Source organism: Electrona antarctica, assembly GCF_951216825.1.
Source record: "Electrona antarctica genome assembly, chromosome: 15".
Classification (NCBI taxonomy): domain Eukaryota; kingdom Metazoa; phylum Chordata; class Actinopteri; order Myctophiformes; family Myctophidae; genus Electrona; species Electrona antarctica.
In genome coordinates, this window is record NC_136796.1 from 22,006,242 (window position 1) to 22,028,955 (window position 22,714).

Genomic DNA, 22,714 nt, shown 5'->3' on the forward strand with positions numbered 1-22,714 from the left:
CACAGAGCAGCATGAAGTGACGCGCTGTGCTGTGAGCTTGTACATCTGCTATTTCTGAGAAACACTGTTCTGAAAAAATGTAACACGTATGCTTTCCCAGTTTTAATGGGTTAACTCACTGGACTGTGACGTCCTGTCAGGAAGGAGCTAAATGAAACAGCAGGACCAACATCTGGACAAGAATGTGAAGGACGCAAAGTTATGCAACCACGTGCACGCCCCCGACAACGTGCACGCCCCCGACCACGTGCACACCCTGACCACGTGCACACCCCGACCACGTGCACACCCCGACCACCGGATGGCCATGGGAGAGAGACAAGGGTATTATGCTGCAGTATAAGGATCCACACGCACGCACACACACACACACACACACACACACACACACACACACACACACACACACACACACACACACACACACACACACACACACACACACACACACACACACACACACACACACACACACACCATCAGCATCTTTGAATATAGGACAAATAACCGTAGACAATGCGGTGAGCTGTGGGTTACAAATTTGAAATAAATAAATAAAAAACACAGGAAGATGAAAGCGGAAATTTGTAGTGCGGTGAGAAACTGATTCCGAAGCGTGTGGAAGATTAATTTAGTCAACGAGAAGAGAGGAGATCACACGTGATACGGCCGTTAAGGTGAGCCAAGACAATTGGAGAGAACTGAACACATAAGAGATAAAAGCCAAAACACAAAACTGAGAGGAGAGGAGAGGAGAGGAGAGGAGAGGAGAGGAGAGGAGAGGAGAGGAGAGGAGAGGAGAGGAGAGGAGAGGAGAGGAGAGGAGAATTGTATTCCCTGGTAAAAAATAAAAAAAATACAATAAAACGTGCACTGACTGCATTTGTGAAATGTTCACAGTGGAATGCTTAGTGTTTATAAATGTGCAAATTAAATGTGCAAACTGGAACTCGAGACACAGAGAGAGAAATAAACTAATTACATCCACTCAAGTACTGTACTTAAGTGAACTTTTGACTTTTTATTTTATTATATTCATTTATTTAACTTTTGACTATGTCCATTATTCCAATATAAAACATATAACTTGCAGTAAGTCCTATTTTAATGTGATTAACACAATTTCCTTGTTTTGGTTTTGCCCATTTTTCTCCCCAATTGTAGCCATATTGCCAATGAATTCCTCCCCACACATTTCTGTGTTGTCACTGCTGTTGTATCCTACTGACCCAGCTGCCAGTGAGGAGCCCCCACTGGGAGGACGTACTGTTGTATCCTACTGACCCAGCTGCCAGTGAGGAGCTGTTGTATCCTACTGACCCCGCTGCCAGTGAGGAGCTGTTGTATCCTACTGACCCAGCTGCCAGTGAGGAGCTGTTGTATCCTACTGACCCCGCTGCCAGTGAGGAGCTGTTGTATCCTACTGACCCAGCTGCCAGTGAGGAGCCCCCACTGGGAGGACGTACTGTTGTATCCTACTGACCCAGCTGCCAGTGAGGAGCCCCCACTGGGAGGACGTACTGTTGTATCCTACTGACCCAGCTGCCAGTGAGGAGCCCCCACTGGGAGGACGTACTGTTGTATCCTACTGACCCAGCTGCCAGTGAGGAGCCCCCACTGGGAGGACGTACTGTTGTATCCTACTGACCCAGCTGCCAGTGAGGAGCCCCCACTGGGAGGACGTACTGTTGTATCCTACTGACCCAGCTGCCAGTGAGGAGCCCCCACTGGGAGGACGTACTGTTGTATCCTACTGACCCAGCTGCCAGTGAGGAGCCCCCACTGGGAGGACGTACAGTACCAGCCGGTGGTCTGCCACGCTAAGAGGTCAGCTGGGTGGGCCGCGCACGCTTTCAAGAGGATTTTATTGTGAAAAGTAAATTGGAGGCCGGAGAGAGAGAGAGAGAGAGAGAGAGAGAGAGAGAGAGAGAGAGAGAGAGAGAGAGACTTTTAGATGGAAGTAATTACTGCCTGGAGTTGCAGAGGGTGACCTGCGAGGGTATGACAGTGACAAAATTAAACATATCAGCTCTCATATGCAGTCAGCCGTCATCTGTGTGTGTGCGTGCGTGCGTGCGTGCGTGCGTGCGTGCGTGCGTGCGTGCGTGCGTGCGTGCGTGCGTGCGTGCGTGCGTGCGTGCGTGCGTGCGTGCGTGCGTGCGTGCGTGCGTGCGATTAAACGTGTAATGAGTTGCAGCAGCCAGAGGCTGGACAGGAGGCAGCTATAGGGAACAGAGGGGGGAGGGGGGGAGAGTGAGAGAGAGAGAGAGAGAGAGAGAGAGAGAGAGAATGGAAGGCCACCTGCATGCTGAATGTTTGGGAACTGTGCTCAGGTAAACAATGTGGTACTGTGTGTGTGTGTGTGTGTGTGTGTGTGTGTGTGTGTGTGTGTGTGTGTGTGTGTGTGTGTGTGCAGTACGCATGCTGTGTAATTTCCAGGCTGCCAGGGTGGCTGGATTAATAAAGCCTGTTTAACATGGGCTTGGACATGGACGAGGCAACACACACACACACACACACACACACACACACACACACACACACACACACACACACACACACACACACACACACACACACACACACACACACACACACACACACACACACACACACACACACACACACACACACAGTATCGGTTTCAGCACCCTCGATAAGGACAGCTCCTCAGTAGTACAATGTCAGCACCCGCTCCTCAGACTATTGGTTTCAGCACCCCTGTGGATGAACAGCTCCTCAGTCTGCCTCTACCAACAGCGCTCTATATCTACATCGCAGCACGGCACAAAGATGTGGAATTTCTACGACACTAGGCCCCCTCCTTTAATTCCCATTATACTCCAAAAAATCAGATCTACAAGCTCAAAAGCTCAACTTGCTGTGAGCTCGTGTTTTCTCTGTAATGTAGGCTATTTTAACTCAACTTTCTCTAACTCTTCTCTCTCAGTCCTTCTCTCCTCCTCTCCTCAATGCAGCGCTCAGATCAAACAGATTTAGTTTGTGCCAATGAGTGAGTTGGAAAGGCACACAGCATTCTGTTATACTCAAGACTTAAATGAAGACACAAGTAAAACAAACTCAAATGCAATTAACTGTAGCAAACTTTTCAAGAGTCACTTCGTTCTCTCCGCATATATTTGAAGCTTCCATTTCTGAAACTGTGCGTACTTGCTACACAGTAAAAATATATATATAATTTAGCCTATCCATTTGTAATTCTGACACTGTACCGAATGGGTCCGGAAATGAACTCGCTCAGAGTTAGATTAACATTTTGGCACATCTTTTCAACTTCTAGCGGTATCCGTGTTCGTTCGTTACAGTATGGCATGTTTGACATTTGTTTAAACCTGTGGTTCTATTTTTGTCACGACAGTCTTTCTTTCTTTCTTTCTTTCTTTCTTTCTTTCTTTCTTTCTTACTTTCTTTTTCTTTTTTATCTGCAGTTCATAAGTTCCATGTACTTCCAGGGATTCCACACCGGGTCTCCAGTGTGTGGGACCCGGGGTCAAAGCTGCATCAAAGTAGAAGACGGAATCTGTGCTTGGCAAGCTGCCAAGATCTCATGAGTTCCAGACAGTACACAGTGTCAACCAGAGAGTCTACAGCAGAGTTTCTCAAAGTGCATGCCGTGTCACCCTAGGGTTCCGTGGGGGATGAGTCCGAGTCACCGCTCAAAAATCTTTTTCTGGTACAGAAAACACTGCGAGAGCTGACAGCTCTCTTAAAATGTTAATGTGAATGGGCTCCTCATAATATGGGTATAATACATTTATTTCATTGGATTGACTCGTGATATGACTCAAGTCATATCACGTCTTAAGTCATAAGTCAAGACCGAGTCAAATTATGTGCGAGACCAAGACGAGACTGAGTAAATTAAAATGTGGAGTCGAGACCAGGCTTGAGTACACTACATACTGTTATAATATAAATGTAAAGTGCTATAAATGAATGATGTAACTCTGGTGTACGTGGAGGAAAAGTTTATTTACAGGGGTGACCTGAGCCAAAAATGTGAGAACCACAGGTATACAGTTCTCAATGGCAGAGCCTTCTGTATCTTCTGTACCGTAAAATAAGTTCCAGATTGTTGCTTTAACTTGTTGCTGTATCAGTAATTATGTCAATGTGTTTATACCGTCACCTGAAGCTACTTCTTTTCTTTCTTCTGTTTAAGATAGAGACATTAATGTAGAGAGCCGGCACAGAGTAGATAATGGAGATGACATGCAACAAAGGTCTTGAGTGAACCAAGGAAATTACAATTACCACGCATTAACTGCTATAGCCTTCAGGGCAGCCTGGGTTTGTGGATCTTAATTGACTCTGCAGCACTTTTCGCTTTATTGCAGAGTCATTCGGTTCATAGTCTTTTCTTGTGTTTGTTCCTCTCATTTCGTTTAAGTACAAATGTGGGCAGGAGAGGGAGGAGGAGGCATACAGGCAGTTAAAGTACAGTGGTGGAAAAACTGCTAAATGTTTGTAACTTAAGTAAAAGTATCCATACTGCAATGCAGAAACACTCCAGTATTGTACATTTTGAGTCTGGTGATCAAAATGTACTTGAGTAAAAGTAAAAAAGGCATATAAATATGCATGCCATTTCACAGGTTCATGTATACAAATCTTTTGAAAGCTCACAACTCGTCAACTCGTCACTTTTAGACAGAGTATATTGTATAAGTGGATAATTTAGGCTAAACATAGGCTATTGCAATAATAATCAGAATCTACCACGTAACTAGTAACTAAAGTTTTCAAATAATTGCAGTGGTGTGAAAAGTACTTGTCCCTGAGATGTAGTGGAGTAGAAGTGAAAGTATTGATAATTGGAAACAATCCAGTAAAGTAAAAGTACCTCAACATTGCATTTGAGTACAGTACTTAAATACTACTTTCCAACACTGCACCAACGGAGGCACAGGGGAGAGGACGCACTCGCAGGACTTCAAGAGATTGAACACTGAACAAACAGCACTTTACTTTACTTTCTCAAGGGCAGTCCGTTCGTTGCAAACATTATTTTATTTTTTCATTATTAATGGCGGCTCCAGTCATGCATTCCAAAACATATTCCACATAATTGGGCTTCATGGGGCCACAGCAATTCCCATATAGCATGTTCGTGCCCCCTCTTCCCCTGCAGGTTTCTATTTCCCATTGTCAGATATGCATAAAACCTAAATGTAAATGTTTCATTTCATTTGTAGCCATATAAAAGCAACAATACCCTTGTTGATGCTTGTTACTGGGTTCATGTGTATGCAGCACTTCTCCCTCTGGAACCTGATATATTATGCATGTTATGGAATCTATCAAAGTGAGCGTTTTTTCTTTTTTGGACTGCATTATGTGGTACTGCTCTTGTGACCTGAACAGATTAGATGAGGGGTGGGGGGGGGGGGGAGTGGCTGTGTGAGCACAGTGTAACGTAGAAAGAGGACAGAAGAGACACAGTGTGGAAGTGAAATACATTAAATACAAAAATAATAATACCTTTCTTACAAGGCACTACTCTCACGCTCTGTAGCCAGACGATGGCAGATAAATCTAGGGACATCTACATAAGATAGGCCTAATTGCTGGAACAGCGAGGATGACAGGAACACAGAAAAAATAATAATCCTGGGTTCGAGTTGTAACACATAATTTAAAAACTGAGATGGGGGAATTAATTTTTTCATAATCTTTACAAATATGTTTTCACTTTTCTGAAAACCACACATTTGACCACTGTTTTAGTCTATTATGTACTGTATTAGGTACAGTAAACATCCTCAATGTTAACCCACTTAGACCGGGAACCCCTATACGTAACTATAACGTGTTTTCCAGAAAACTAGTCAGGACTTAGAAGTCGTTTTTGTATCGGCCTCAGGTCATGGGCTCATGATGTATTAATTTGTAGTAACACATTGGTTACATTTTGCACACTTTCAGAGTTAACGTGTAGCTTTCAGAGTTCTTACTGTGTCACGTGCAAAGTGTACGCTATAGTACAGAGTAAAGTCTGACCTCGCCCACCATGCCGTTCCATTCTCCGTCGATGTTCTTCCCGTGCCTGCCGTTGGTCACCAGGTAGAGGTCGTAGGTGAAGCCCACGATCTTGGCCAGTCGCTTGAGGACGTCGATGCAGAAGCCCTTGCAGCAGTGCTTCATGGGGCCGGAGCCGTCCACCACCACGCTGGCAGAGAGAGAGGGAGGGGACAGTGGAGGAAAAAAAGAAAATAAGCAACCCCTATAAGTCTATGAAAACAAGCCCAAAATAGAAGATCTACAGTATCTAATTTCAGATATAGATAGATAGATAGATAGATAGATAGATAGATAGATAGATAGATAGATAGATAGATAGATAGATAGATAGATAGATAGATAGATAGATAGATAGATAGATAGATAGATTTTGGTTTCATAGGTTTGTGATCATAAGCATTGCATCAGTGGTTTATTTGCATTTCCTTTTCGATTCATTCACAGAGATGAAATGATCCATGCTTGCAATCATCGATTGTGCTGCGTTGCTTCCACTGTGTGATTTATAGTCTGATAAACGATACAAGTAGGATTCTTTAATAAAGTGGTTATTAGCATTACACCATTGTTCTGTGTACTTCTATTGATTAATCTTTCTATGGGCCAGCCTGACACCAAGAATACATTTATTTCACATCTTTGGACAGTTTTATTAATATACAGACAGATCCCATTCATACTACACAGAGGACGGCTATTAAAGCTGAAACATCTCCTGAAGAATCATTTTGTCTTTAGATGTTGAGAGGGTGTCAGACTTTAGTCTTTTCAAAGTCTTCTGGTGTGTAGTATAGCCATGACAGTATGCTATTACAACAGTCAAAACTGCTTTGATCTGCCAGTGGTGTAAGTACATTTAGTACCGTACTTAAGTACAAAGTGTACATTTACTTTACTGGAGTATTTCCAGTGTTCTGTACTTGTAGGCCTACACTACAGCAAATCTCAGAGACAAATATTATACTTTTACACCACTACAATTATTTGAAAACTACTACTTTTAGTTACTTTTTTCAATAGTTGTACAAACCATATTAACCACTCCAGCCCAATTTAAATTCCGGCCATTTGAAAATGTCCGATCTACAAGCTCACAATGCATACTGTGAGCTTGTAGATTGGGCATTTTCAAAGATTTTGAAAAGATTTTTAATATACATTTGAAAACTTGAAATGAGTAGCCCACTTTCTCCTTTTGGTATAAGTTAAGTAGTCTACATTTTAATACCAATACTTTTGCACTTTACTTTAAATTTTGAATCCAGGACTTTTACATACTTACTAATAATATTGACACTTTTCAACCTATCTTCATATAATAGGTCCTCGCTAATAATCATGATAAAATGGCACAGTTTTTTCTACTCAGTCTGTGTCTCATAGGAGGGCTGTGGGCAGTTCAGAAACCCGTCCACCTGCAGTCACATCATCGTTTTTTTTTAAACAAGAATGTTTTACAAAAATGTTTAGATTTGTATTATCGTGAGAACGATGGCTTCCGTTTTCGCATTGCAACTTTTCAGGACTAGAAGGCCTGCCATTTCTATTAGCTTGGATTCCCCATCGATGATGTCACTGATGGACGGGTTTCTGAACTACCCACAGCCCTCCTATGAGACACAGACTGAGTAGAAAGAAATTGTGCCATTTTATCATGATTATTAGTGAGGACCTATTATATTAGTGGCAGCGGTGGCCGAACGGATTGCGGAGCGGTCTTGATACCGGAAGGTCGCCACTCGCCAGTTCGAATCAGCGGTCCGACACGTTAAAATTACCACCGCTGAAGTGCCCTTGAACAAGGCATTGAACCACTACGATGAAATGTTCTATGAGCAGGGCCTGGCTGGAAACAAGTTCTTGAGCTTAGCCCAGATACCCTGGGTAAATATAGTAATCATTTAATTTCATGAAGATAGGTTGAAAAGTCCTTTAAATAAAAATATATGAGTCCACTGACACTGACAAGTACCTATTACAACAGTCCAAACTGCTTTGATCTGCCACTAAGCATTTTGGATTAGAAAAACATTGACAAACGTTTATTAAACGACCATCCTGTCCCCGTGTGAGAGAATTATATATTACCTTATTCACACCCCATTGCAGGACCGCTTCACTTCTGCTATTTACAAGCTCTAAAAGGCCGGAAATGATTTATAATTACCAACTGTCGATCCAAATAGAAATGAAACTGTCGGGGTAAGTGGCAGTTTGCTACAGAAGCAGTAGCAATAATTAATCGCATTGATCCACGGTGAAAATTATACTTCCAGAGCTCCCCCAGTGATACTATAATCCTTGCTGAGCTTCTGTTGGTAGAAATAGAGAACTTGGCTAGATTTGAATGCCTTTCAGGATTTACTAAGTGGAATAAATGAAGGATATACTGTAAGGCACTGGCAAGTGCCATACAGTGTATAAGTGGAAACACAAAAGTTGTCCATCTGCTAGCTAGACCAGGGGTTCTCAACCCGTGGGTCGCGACCCCTCGGGGGGTCGCCAAATTATTTTAGGGGGTCCCCAAATTATTTTCAAAAAAAAATAAAAAATAAAATAAGATTTTTTTTTTTTTTTTTTTAATTTCATGATTTTTCAAAAATAGCAGACCTACAAGCTCGTAGCACGCCACTCGGTGGTGCGCTATGAGCTTGTAGATCTGCTATTTTTCAATAGCTAAATTATAACATAATGCTTAAAACACCAAAAGGGGTTCCCGCCCAAAATGGGTTAAGGTTATTGTAGCAGTCAATTTATATTGGGGGTCGGGAGGGGGCGGGGCGGGGGTCCCGAGACGTTGCCAAAGCATTTTCGGGGGTCCCCGGCCAAAAACGTTGAGAACCCCTGAGCTAGACAATGGTGCTGTGGGTAATACAGGAAACCTTAAAAGTTGGTTTCTTACCCTGAACTGGGAACTAAAGTGGACATGTATTCTACAGCTTGGAAGATACAGATGCGATACAGACAAAAAGCGAGTGATCATTTTAAAAAATAAAGGAAAAGGGAAACTTTCCCGTGAAATGGACACTTCGACCGAGCTAATTCAACACATTGCTGGCCAGGCATAGCATTTGGCAACTGGGGATACCACTCCACAGACGTGCTCTCTAACTCTAACAATGGTTCTGCTTAACACTGGTGGAAACGCCAGCCGGTTCCGAGAAAGCTCAAGTGGTTAAGAATGCTTTCCACTACGAGCAAAATTAAATGTACAATACCTGCTGATCTTGGATGAAACCCCATGCCACAGTATTCTCCCCTAGTAACCTACCTACCTACTGTCTGTCTCCGCTAAATACAGTGAACTACACACTCTCTATAATATGTAAATAAGGACATATTCACGTCTGAAATGTATAAACTCAAAAAGCCTAGGGATTATTTATAATCACTGACTGTCAATCCGAATCTGTGTACGTGCGTGCGTGCAGCCGTGCACATGTGTACGTGCGTGCGACGGTGCGTGCGTGCGTGCGTGTGTGTGTGGTGTGTGCATGATTGTTTGCCTTCCTGTCATTACCTACATGAGTCTGTACTGTAGTTAAAGCCACCTTTTTGTAAAAACTTAAGGGCTGTGCTATAAGGAGAGAAGAACCTGTCAGAAGAGGATAAAGGAGGCATTTAAAGAAGGAGAGGGGGGATAAGGAAAGAAGACGAGGACAGCATGAGAGGCGAGGGTCGAATGAGGTAAAAATGCAAGCAGACAGAAGCATAAGAGGGAAGTGGGAAACTAAGACTATTATAGAAAGGGATTTGTCAATAAACAGACTGAGATGTACTGTAAATATTGTTCAAGAGAGGAAGTGGGCGGCTGGGCGCGTTCACAGCAAACACTGAGTGTTGGCGTAACTTTCAAAGTTAAACGAAGACAGCCTGGGCTTTTACTGAGGGGACAGAGAAGGGCAATATGAATTATTGGAAAAGGATGCAAGAGTGTGATCGAAATCAGCATCCACCCATAGTGTTGTATTGTTGTGTTGGGAGGGCAGAGACTGTCAATGAAACGGCAGAAAGAGCATTACATCCTGGCTCTTTGGAGGTCAGGACCAAGAATCAACAGACATTTTTGAGAGTACATTAACCCATTAAAACATGAAACCGATTCTACAAATGTCTTCTAAATCATAACAGTTGTATGGAGAGAAAAAATAAATGCTACTATAAATATCAGTGGTGCTCAACCAGCTTCAAGGAACCCTAAAATGATGTGTATTTGGCCACGGACACCCATATCAAAATATGTTATTCCCCCAGAAGCAAAGATTTGAGGTGAAAATGTTATATAACATATAATATTATAATAACACAATAAGAAATGCAGATCTACAAGCTCAGAGCGCTAGTGTCATGCCATGAGCTTGTAGATCTGCTATTTATAATAGCCAACATGTAAAATAATGGTTAAAGTGGTTACACATACGGGGGAGAGAGATGGGGGGAAGATACGCAGTCCTAATGGGGATTGGGACCCGGGATTTCCAGCCTAGGTGCCCTGACCGCTAGGCCGGCCCGGCCCAGTGAGAAGACTTTGATGACATTCGATCTGGAGGCACAGCGGGAGTCCGTACGGTGATGTGGGGGTCAGCGGTAGTCCATGTAGTGATATATAGGGGCCAGCGTGTGTTTGTGTGTGTGTGTGTGTGTGTGTGTGTGCGTGTGTGCGTGCGTGCATGCGTGCGTGCGTGCGTGCGTGCGTGTGTGTGTGTGTGTGCGTGCTGATTCTGGGCAGCAGCAGGGGTTTGTCTGATTATCTGGCTGCTCAGCGGGGAACGACAGGCTCAAATGTATTTTGTTTGGTGGTCTGCTCCTGGCTATTTCATTGAGTCAGACGGTTTAAGAAGTTGAAAGGGATGGAGGGGGAATTCAGGTGCACAGATCCTGTATAGGCGAGCTAAGGGTTCATTTTGGGCTCTGAGATAAGAGAAGTCAAAGTGAGATACAAGCCTCTGCATGCCAATAAATGAGGGGAATTGTGTGTGTCCAACCGAACACCTCGGCTAAAGTGAGATAAACGTAGTGTCTACTGGGGGGGTTGATTCAATGACACTTAACACTTATGGTGCTGGGGAATCTTTTCAGAATAAAAAGTGCAAACCAATATTTCTCAAATTATGTTTGCCTCACAACCACATAACCCTATAGAGTACTGTTCCAGACAATTGAGTCCGCAATGGGCCCTCCTCCAAGTCAGCCCTTAGAAGCCTCCCCAGAAATGGTCAACAAGTTTGTCTCCCACTTTGTGGAAAAAATAGAGGGCATCAGGCTGAAAATCTCCTCTGCACCCGCAGTCTCCCCAGATTGTCCCCTATTAATGACTAAATTCCCCCAGTTTCAACAGATTTCCATGACAATCCTAGAAGATAGTCTCTCACATGAGCGCCACCTCCTGCCCACTCGACACCATTCCAACCAGATTCCTCAAAGAGATTCTCCATACGGTTGGTCCAGACACATTATCTATTATGAACTGCTCTCTGTCCACTGGCTCTTTCCCAGCAAGCTTTAAGAAGGCCTTGGTTAGGGTGACCAGATCCAAACTGTTCATTTGATCGACATAAGTATCGCTTGTGTGGGACAAGTGCGTCCCACTTGTCCCACACAAGCGATACTGGAGTACCGGGTTAGAAACGTACTACTTGAGTTGCTATTAAATGCCTTGATGTCATATTCAACCATAGGCCTATTAGGCTATCATTTATTGTCTCCACCAGGCCGAAGGCATGGGGAGAGAGTATGTTTTGCACTCCGTCCGTCCGTCCGTGTGTCCGTGTGTCCGTGTGTCCGTCCGTCCGTGTGTCCGTCCGTCTGTGAACAGCTAATCTCCGGCATCGTTAACCCGGTCGATGCCAAATTTCGCACACACACTCCCTGGATGCCAACGATGAACCTCTGCCCAATTTCCAGAACGGCCTGTTATAGCGCCACCAGGAGGCCGCTTTGTGCAAAACAAGTTTTTGGACAGTACACCTACAGATTTTGTCCAAACATCACGCAAATTGGTACACAGTCTCTCTAGAGCCATTCAACAAAACGGGTTTTTCAGATTTCTCAGACTCCATCCTGATTGGCTAAGATTGTCTTCCAAAGTTCGCAGGAGTGCTCAGTTTCAAACAAAATGCTGCAAATCATGAACACATCGCGTGATTTCCGTGAAATTGCGCACGCACATTCCCACTAGGCCGAGGAAGAAATGCCATGTGAACATTTTCAACTCAGCCTCATGGTGGCGCTATAACTGGCCGAAAAGTGTTTTTACCTCCAATTGCACGGATTTGTGGATAACTTTGTATGCCAACTCCCTAGAGGCCAAGGAAAAACCTTTGCCTGGAATTTTTCACATCTGCTCTTTATAGCGCCACCAGGCCGACATATGTAAAACACATTTTCTAATATTACTCCTTCAGATGTTATCCAAATTTCACACAAATCGGTACACATGCTCTCCATAGTCATGTGATCAAGACGGGTTTGTTTGATTTCTCATAATCCACCTTCATTGCCTACGATTGGCATCTAAACTTTTTGTACCCGTTTTGTACAAATCGCCACAACTACTCAACGCAGCGTCCGATTGCGGTGAAACTGTGCATGCATATTCCCACTGGGCTGAGGAAGAAATGCCAGTTTTCAAATCAGCCTCATGGTGGCGCTACAACAGGCAAAGCCGTGTCTCACTCACACACACACACACACACACACACACACACACACACACACACACACACACACACACACACACACACACACACACACACACACACACACACACACACACACACACTCTCCTGGTGGAGACCTGTGCCCAGAAGGGCACTTTTTCTAGTTTTTATGCTAATTTAACAGGCTTAAAAACACATTGCAGGAGAGACAATGAGAGAGCTTTACAACAGAAGGCCAACTATTAGGGGACTAACTATTAGGGCATTTGAACACTGATGCAATTGCCTGCCAGTCACAATGTGGGACAGGGTCTCAATTTGTGGGACGCCTGAAAAGTCTTGGAAATGAGGGACTGTCCCACGCAAAGAGGGACATCTGGTCACTACTTAAGAAACCCTCCCTTGATCCCCTGGTCCTGAATAATTTTAGACCAATTTCTAAACTTCCCTTTTTATCTAAATTGCTGGAGAAGATTATGTCCATTCAGTTGCTTGATTTTATGAATTTTAACAGTACTTTTGAGGTTTTCCAGTCTGGTTTCCGAGCACTCCACAGCACAGAGACAGCGCTTTTAAAGGTCACCAATGATTCTGGCCTCACTTTCAACCCCCAAGTAATACGAGTAGTGCAAACTTGCTACTTCCAACTGAGGAACATAGCCAGAATCAAGTTTCCTGTCACCCGCAGACTTGGAAAAGGTAATCCATGCTTTTATCTCGTCTCGTTATGATTACTGTAACTCGATTTACTCTGGCCTGTATAAGAAGGCTATATCCCGTCTCCAACTCGTTCAGAATTCAGCTGCCAACTCAACTCAAAAAGACGGGACCACATCACCCCCATTTTAGCCATCCTTCACTGGTTACCTGTACCAACATGGAGTCCACCGTACAGTCTTCACTTCCTAACCTTATTTAATTAACCTTGCCGTAAACCAGGAAGTGAATGGCTGCGCATGCAGCAAAACTTTTTTTTTTATCCCACGATTTTGCAACCCATTTTTTCACCCAGTGTCAATTATCTAATGTAATCCTGGGCGCTACACTTCCTCTGCCAACCTGGGGGGGCAGCGGACTGAGCTCATGCCTCCATCTATGCACGAAGAGTCCAAGCTGCTTCTTTTCACCTGCTTCTTTCCCCCCCCCCCCAAAAAAAAGGATTTTAGTGATCACATTTTATATTTATAAAAAAGACCTTAAGACATGTCCACCCCGCGGTTTTATTTGATAGGACGTGTGTGGACGTTCTATAGGCATCATAAGTGTTAAGTATAATTTTGGCGTATCGGGATAATTATTGTTATAACTATTTTTGTCTGGACTGCATTTCTAGGAAGGGCAAAGGTTATATTTTAAGTTAGATTTTTTATAGTGATATATAATATAAATAGCCTATGTGAAAAACCAGTCTCATATATTGCCTATTTCACTAAAATATAATACAGAAATGCATTGATATTAAAAAATTAAAAATGTACCCTGTAATTTGTACTTTGAAATACTTCGTTTTTTTTTTAAGTGGCAACTTTCACGTATTGAGTAATAATTGACCAGGTGGAGTATCTCTATACTTTGACTCAACTACTGGACTTGAGTACTTTTTCTGACCACAACCAGATGGATTTATTATAATCCTTAAGCAGCTAATGTCAAAGCTCCACTTGCTGCTCAGTAGCTGACAATAGAAGATTGTGGCTGTATTGAGCAGACTCCCATGTGGGAATCTGACTAACGCCTGCAGCATGAATGGATGGCTCTTTTAACAGAGTTGCTGTAAAAAAAGAACAGCCCATGCTTCAGTTGATTTTCCCTAATTTAATAAAGCTATAAAAGTCAGTATTGGACAAGTCGATAGACTACGTGCCATCTTAGACCCACTGTCACCTAACAGTAGCGGGCGGTCCGTTAGTCACTTAACTATTGTGCCCTCGGCACTAGTTCCCTAGCAACGTCACTCAGAAAAAACACACTTGTTTTGTAAGTGGTTTGTTGTTGAATATTGAATGAGTTCACAAACTGTGTGAACGCTGTTAACTGCACAACCCGTAGAGCCGTGACTCACTGATACGGCGTCTAGCCGGCACCACGTGGGGAGCCCTTTTGGTGCAGCCATGCAAAAGTAGTGTCTCACAGACGGCGCCAACTGCGAATGTGGGGATCGACTACAGACTGTGGAACACGTGCTGACCAGCTGCCCCATATACCGGCCACCGAATGTGATGGTGGCTTAATTGACCTAGACAACGACACACTGGACAAGCTGGCTGCAACAGGAATGGTACTGTATGGTGTTTAATTTTTTTTTTTTTTTTTGACAGGCCGTACAGCGGATTATGTTTTCACCCCTGTCAGTCAGTCAGTCAGTCAGTCAGTCAGTCTGTCTGTCTGTCTGTCTGTCGTAACTGTCTCTGCGTGCGTGCGTGCGTGCGTGCGTGCGTGCGTGCGTGCGTGCGTGCGTGCGTGCGTGTGTATGTCTGTGAACAGCTAATCTTTGAAGCTTAAGTGGGTACTTGATAACGTGTTGTTTTGCCTGTGCAGCAAGATGTAGATTGTGGTACAGAGTCTTAAAGATTTGCTGCTCTCTGTTCCAAAGACTAGATTAGCAACTCAACAGGCCCGGCTTTTTTGCAACTAAGGGACAAAGAGTTGTGGAACAACAAAAATCAAATATAAATAAATTGTGTAATAAAGAGTGCCTCCTTCTCTCGCAAATACATCAGCAGATATCATGCATGCATAAAATGTATGTGAAAGGGAATGTATTTGCAGTCACAAAGTGAGAAGCAGCCTAATGGCCTGGTTGTGTAAAATGTCCCTTAGAGGGTCCATCGCCATGCCGGCTTGTGGTGGACATTCTTGTCAAAATTCTATTTTTGCCATGGACATACTGTCCAAATATGACCAGAAATAGAGCTACAGTAGCCCTGAATGTACTGTATAGTACTAGTGCTGTGGTCCACAAAGTGGGTTGAGGGACCTTGGAGGTTGCTTGAAGGTGGTTCAAAGAGCCTGTAACTCTGAGAGTGTTGGAACCAAATGGACAATACGGGTCTATTTGGTTCCATTTGTACTCACGCAGAGTTATGGGCGTCCATGAAAAGAAAAGGAACCATAGTGGTGGACTCCTAATGTGCCATTATGTCATAGCAAATGAGTGTCATACATACAGTATTCTGAAGAAAACCTGGAGACTGATTCTTTGGGTCTTGATCAAAATGAGAGAACATTATAATGATATGTAAAACCAAAATAAGAAATTTTCCAGGGACACATTTGTCATGAATATGGACATATTGATGTCTTTACAAGATGATTGAAACTGTGGCATGTTCTGGTATGTCCTGGAAGGGCAAATTTAATTCAATTGCATTTAATTTATTATAGTCCATGTAGTTATTTACCACTATCTAAGCACTTTATAATGGCAAAAAATAAAGCCATATGTAAAAAAACAAAAACAAAAAAACTATTATAATTATTACAAATTACCGGTAGGTACAAAATGCTCTTGTGCGTTGTGACAGTGACTGTCAAACAGGATTTTCATAAATAATCTGTAGGCCTATAGTATACTGGGCCTCATGCGGCAACCATTCTTAAGAAGTTCTTAAGAGGAAATTTGTTCTTAGACCCACATAGGAAGATTTTAAGAAGGTTTTGGGATCCCTCAATGGGCCTCATGCGCCAACCGTTCTTAAGAAGTTCTTAAGTGGAAATGTGTTCTTAGACCTACTTAGGAAGTTTTTAAGAAGGTTTTGGGATCCCTCAATGTTTTCTTAGCTGTGATTTGTTCGTAGGTAAGAACAGAATCTACGCACACTGGGCCTCATGCGCCAATAAGTTCCTAACTTTTCCTCTTACATTTCTTCCTAAGTGAATTCCTAAGTGAAGTCCAGTCAGATTCATGAAACGTTCTTAAGTAGGCAGAATTGTTCGTAAGCATGTTCTTATGATGATGAATCCAAATCCTCGTAACTTGAAGGGGTGTGCCAGTTCATTCAAATTATCATAGGTAGACGCCCCAAATATCCTAATTAGCATCCTAATTACCATAGGGAACCGCCCCACCAATCCCATATAAGGCATTGGGAATTCACTTTCCTACCTGTGTTTTACCCAGGTGGGTGTTTTTTTGCATGACTCCATGGCCTTGCCTGCAGTCACACCTGTGTGTGATTTCAGCACACAGAAATCACAGGACCTCATACACAGAAATAAAGTTGAGTGAAGTCAAGAATACCTAAACTAAAGTCTAAATATGGTGGAACACCAGACTCCAAACATTAAAAAGCAATAGTACTGTGGTGTGGAGGTACTGAAGTGAACAGAAATGTTCATATTTTCAATATTTCAATATTTTCAATATTCATGAATGTATTTTATTATTTATCTCACAATAGTCAACTTTCACCACTAGACATCAATGTAAATTTGCTGAAATTATCATATTATCCATATGTCATGTTCAGAAGTAGTGGATAGTAGTGGATATAAAACATGTTAGCACTGGAGGGTGCATGGATATGGAGGGGCTTTAAGGCAGCAACTGCTTGGTATGTAATGGTGAGGAAATAGGGGTGTTGAGGGTGATATCGTGGTGCAAGGGGTGGGATAGGGGGGCTAGCAGGTAGGAAGCTTACAGGAAAATGGAGGTGGTGGCTGTTGGTATACGGGGTGGGGGTGTAAAGGGGGGGGATGATGGCGGGTGGGGTGGGGGTTATGTGGTGGGTATGGTGTGTTTGTTTGGGTTGGGTTGTAAAGTCTAAACCAGTGGTTCTCAAACATTTTCATGTCAAGGACCCCCAAATTGACATGCATTCTGCAGACCCCCATATGAAAATATTTTCTGCTAGGGAAATGTTTTGAAGATTTATCAAAATGTTTCGAAAATAGCCGATCTACAAGCTCAAAATGGGCAGTAATGGGACACGTTTGTGAGCTTGTAGATTGGCTATTATCAAAGTATAAAATGGGATTAAAGTGGTAAAATGTTCCATATTTTGCCGTGGACTGCCTGGAACTTCCTCAAGGACCCTTTGAGGTCCTCAGACCAAACTTTGAGCATCATGCAGAGGGCGCTGTTTTTCCTTTGTTTTCAGATTGCACTTAAGAACAAAAAAGGCACCCTAAGAGTGCTCCACAGTGTGCGTAGATTCTGTTCTTACCTACGAACAAATTACAGCTAAGAAAACATTGAGGGATCCCAAAACCTTCTTAAAAACTTCCTAAGTGGGTCTAAGAACAAATTTCCTCTTAAAGGGTAAGACCACTTTTTTAGAGGTTTGGGTTGTTTTCTTACCTTATTATGGTCAAACTAGTCCAGTCCAGGAGTTATTTCGCTCCATAGTGCAGTTTTACAGAAAATAGCGTTATAAAAATACCAGCCCATTGACTTACATTGTACACTGAAACAGCTCTCAAAATCACTCTTTTAGTTCGTAAACAAACACAAACAAAGTTGTTTCAGACAATATAGAGCAACACCAAAACTCATGTGGTTTTATTTTTTCATAAAAATGTTAACTTCCTGTTGATTTGTCCATTTTTATTCAGAAGAAAACCCGGACTGGATCCATGGATCCGGATCCAGATCTTCATATAGTAAAATCAACAGGAAGTTACCATTTTTATGAAGAAATAAAACCACATGAGTTTTGGTGTTGCTCTATATTGTCTGAAACAACTTTGTTTGTGTTTGTTTACGAACTAAAAGAGTGATTTTGAGAGCTGTTTCAGTGTACAATGTAAGTCAATGGGCTGGTATTTTTATAACGCTATTTTCTGTAAAACTGCACTATGGAGCGAAATAACTCCTGGACTGGACTAGTTTGACCATAATAAGGTAAGAAAACAACCCAAACCTCTAAAAAAGTGGTCTTACCCTTTAAGAACTTCTTAAGAACGGTTGGCGCATGAGGCCCACTGTGGAGCCTTTTTTGTTCTGAAAACCTAAAGAAAACATAAAGGAAAAACAGCGCCCTCTGTATGATGCTCAAAGTTTGGTCTGAGGACCTCAAGGGGTCCCTGAGGAAGTTCCAGGCAGTCCACAGCAAAATATGGAACATTTTACCACTTTAATCCCATTTTATACTTTGAAAATAGCCAATCTACAAGCTCACAAACGCGTCCCATTACTGCCCATTTTGAGCTTGTAGATCGGCTATTTTCTAAACATTTTGATAAATCTTCAAAACATTTCCCTAGCATATGGGGGTCTGCATAATGCATGTCAATTTGGGGGTCCTTGACATGAAAATGTTTGAGAACCACTGGTTTAGAGTTTACAACCCAACCCAAACAAACGCACGTACCACAGCACCTCAAAGGCCCTTAAAACCAGGCTCCAGACTTCCCAAAACAAACTGGTCAGGCTCCTACTTGACCTCGCCCCCCGAACCCACCTCACCCCTGCCCACTTCGACAGGCTGGAATGGCTCAGGGTCGACGACAGAGTACAGCATCTTGCAATGGGTCTGGTCCACAAGATTCGATACACCACCAAGATACCCATGTACCTGTCTAGATACTTCCTTAATGTTAACGAAGTCCACACCCACAACACCAGAGGGAGTGCAACGAACCATGTACAACCCAGATTCGGCACAAACAAGGGACTAAATTATTTTCGCTCCTATGCCACCAAAATGTGGAACGCCCTACCAACTGTCATTAAGACATGCAAATCCCTTGACTCCTTCAAAACCGCTCTCAAAGTGCACCTACGGACGGCTGCAATTCGAAACTGGCCCCTGTAAAATCAGAATCCCTCAAACACGAACGCAAGGACAACACAAGAGACGGTCGCGGCCACACAGCCAACTCAAGGTATGGCCACTGAGCCGACTTGGGGACCCAACGCAAGGACAACACAAGAGACGGTCACGGCCACACAGCCAACTCAAGGTACGGCCACGGAGCCGACTTGGGGACCCAACGCAGCTCCTCCAAGGAAAACAAACAAGTTAACGGAGCTGAACGTGAATCCCCCCCACCGCCCACCCCTTTTTTTCCCTCACTGTATATGTTTCTTTTCCCTTTTTACCTCCTTTATGATGAATTCCTGTTCTGTCTATAGAAGTGTCTATTTGTACGTCTCTAAATGTTTTGATGATTTGAACATAGTGGACCCTATTGGAAACAAGTGTAATGCTTAATTGGGTCGTCCACTCACAGTTAACAGCCTTTGTATTGAGTTTGTGCTTGAAATGTACTGTAATTCTGCAAACTGTTAATAAATTCTTCAATCAATCAATCAAACCATACCCACCACATAACCCCCACCCCACCCGCCCCACCCTACTACTAGTGGCCGGCATGGTAAAACGAGCGCTCCTTTCTTGAGCTATCCTAGGAATAAAAAACTTGCCCCCCGCACACCCCCACCCCATATGCCACCACCTCCATTTTCCTGTAAGCTTCCTACCTGCAAGCCCCGCTATCCCACCCCTTGCACCACCATATTACCCTCAACACCCCTATTTCCTCACCTTTACATACCAAGCAGTTGCTGCCTTAAAAGTGTAGTGAAATGAAAAATACATTTTTCACACTTTTATTTTAGACCATATCCGTGGTCATCATATGGGCATACCTAACAATGGATGCCAAAAAAATGGGCAAATTCTCATTTTTGTGTGTTTTTATATCAAAAGTCCATAAAAATATATTGTATTACTTCCTGAAAAAGAAAACGTGCTGCGCGATGACGTGTCGAGGCCCACATCGATAAAAGCCAATAAAAATGAAGCTCACCCGTTTAATTCCCCATATCTCCGCATCCGTCCAGCACTGCTGCTACTGATTACAGAAATCCTCCGTTTTTATTCCCATTCAAGATAACATCCAGACAGTGTATTACTCGGTTTCAACTTAATCATCACGCTAAAATATATATCTGAAAACATTATACGGTAGAAATAAGCCACATAACAGTAAACTGGTAGGCTACAGCATGTCTATCTGACTTGTAAACAAACACACGTGGCAGCGGTGGCCGAACGGATAGCGGCGCGGTCTAGATACCGGAAGGTTCCCAGTTCGAATCGGCCGTCCGACACGTTAAAATTACCACCGCTGAAATGCCCTTGAACAAGGCATCAACCACTACGATGAAATGTGTTCTATGAGCAGGGCCTGGCTGGAAACAAGTTCTTGAGCTTAGCCCAGATACCCTGGGTAAATATAGATTTCATTTCATTTCACACACCATGCGCTGCGTATCCGCCCCTAGCTACCGTCCTATCGCCTGAAGGGATGCGACGCTCTGATTGGTTCAGAAACTTCATAGCGGTGTTTCAACTTGAAACCGTCTGAAACTTCAAAATAAAATGTCCACCATTTCCGTTTCACTACGCCTGAACTTCAGCAAATTTACAATGATGTCTAGTGGTGAAAGTTGACTATTGTGAGATAAATAATAAAATACATTCATGAATATTTTCAATATTGAAATATTGAAAATGTGAAAATTACTGTTCACTTCAGAAGTACCTCCACAGTAGCCTACTATAGATGTTTAATGTTTGGAGTCTGGTGTTCCACCATATTTAGACTTTAGTTTAGGTATTCTTTACTTTATTCACTCAACTTTATTTCTGTGGTCCTGTGATTTCTGTGTGCTGCAATCACACACAGGTGTGACTGCAGGCAAGGTCATGGAGTCTTGCAAAACCACACCCACCTGGGTAAAGCCAAGCCCCCAGTAAGGGTATCCAACGTTGAAGATGCCACTACCTACTGGCGAAATGTGGAATTGCAGCACTTTAATGGAAGTGGACGGACGTTCATGACGTCACGTGCGTAAGCCCAGACCTCAAAATTCAGGTCCGGGGCTAGGCTAGGCTAAACTTCCGCTCGCTCGAGCCATTGAGTTATAATTATACTTCCGGAAGTCTTCCGGGTGCATGCTTCAAAACGCCACTGAGCAACTTCCACTGAAATGAATAGCGGGGGGGGCTGGGCTAACGCTCCAGTTCGGTCTCTATCCTTCTTTATACTCTATGGGTAAAGCACAGGTAGGAAAGTGAATTCCCAATGCCTTATATGGGATTGGTGGGGCGGTTCCCTATGGTAATTAGGATGCTAATTAGGATAGGTGGGGCCTACCTACCTATGATAATTTGAATGAACTGGCACACCCCTTCAAGTTACAAGGATTTGGATTCATCATCATCAAATTTTACACATTTGAAAACATTTGAAATGGGACATTCTGGTGATTTTGCATAATGAGTATTTTCTCATTTTGGGCCTTAAGTATATATCAATACTTTTATAAATTAAAAAGTACATTTAGTAAATTTAAAATAGCAGACTTGTACTTGTAACAGCTTGAAAAAGAAAATAAGTAGACCTAAACCAAAATTAAATGAAAACAAAAAGAAAATCAATTACTGTACATTAAGGATCAAGGACAAGGTAGCAGAAAAACTAAAAGAAAGAACACGCAGCTGCATAAATGAGAAAAAGGACTGATAGAGATAAACCTGTCTGAGAATACTGGAAGCAAGCGAGAAAAAGCTGAAAAAGAAACAGTTTGACGAGCATGAGAGCCTGGGTCTCGGCCAATAAAGTTGATGGATTTTCGCTTCTTATCTCCTTATTGGCCAGATTGCGAGCTGGCATGCTTATCAGGGACATACCAGAAGCCCAGGCTACACAAGCACAAATGTGTGCACGCACGCACGCGCACACACGCGCACACACACACACGCACACACGCACGCACGCACGCACGCACGCACGCACGCACGCACGCACGCACGCACGCACGCACGCACGCACGCACGCACGCACACACACACACACACACACACACACACACACACACACACACACACACACACACACACACACACACACACACACACACACACACACACACACACACACACACACACACACACACACACACACACACACACACACACACACACACACACCTAGTGCTGATGGATATTATTACGTCTTGGAAACAGAATCTTTTGATCATCAGTTTTTTACAGTGAAACGTA

At 43.1% G+C, this 22,714-nt stretch overlaps 1 protein-coding gene across 1 annotated transcript in view; it reads right to left on the reverse strand.

Moving 5' to 3' along the window:
- The window catches only part of grin2da (glutamate receptor, ionotropic, N-methyl D-aspartate 2D, a), a 237,271-nt gene that overhangs the window by 60,805 nt on the left and 153,752 nt on the right, over nucleotides 1-22,714 (reverse strand). Inside the window, exon 8 of the mRNA XM_079522009.1 lies at nucleotides 6,022-6,190. Within this exon, the coding sequence (XP_079378135.1) occupies nucleotides 6,022-6,190 (169 nt within the window). The remainder of the gene's footprint in view (nucleotides 1-6,021; nucleotides 6,191-22,714) is intronic.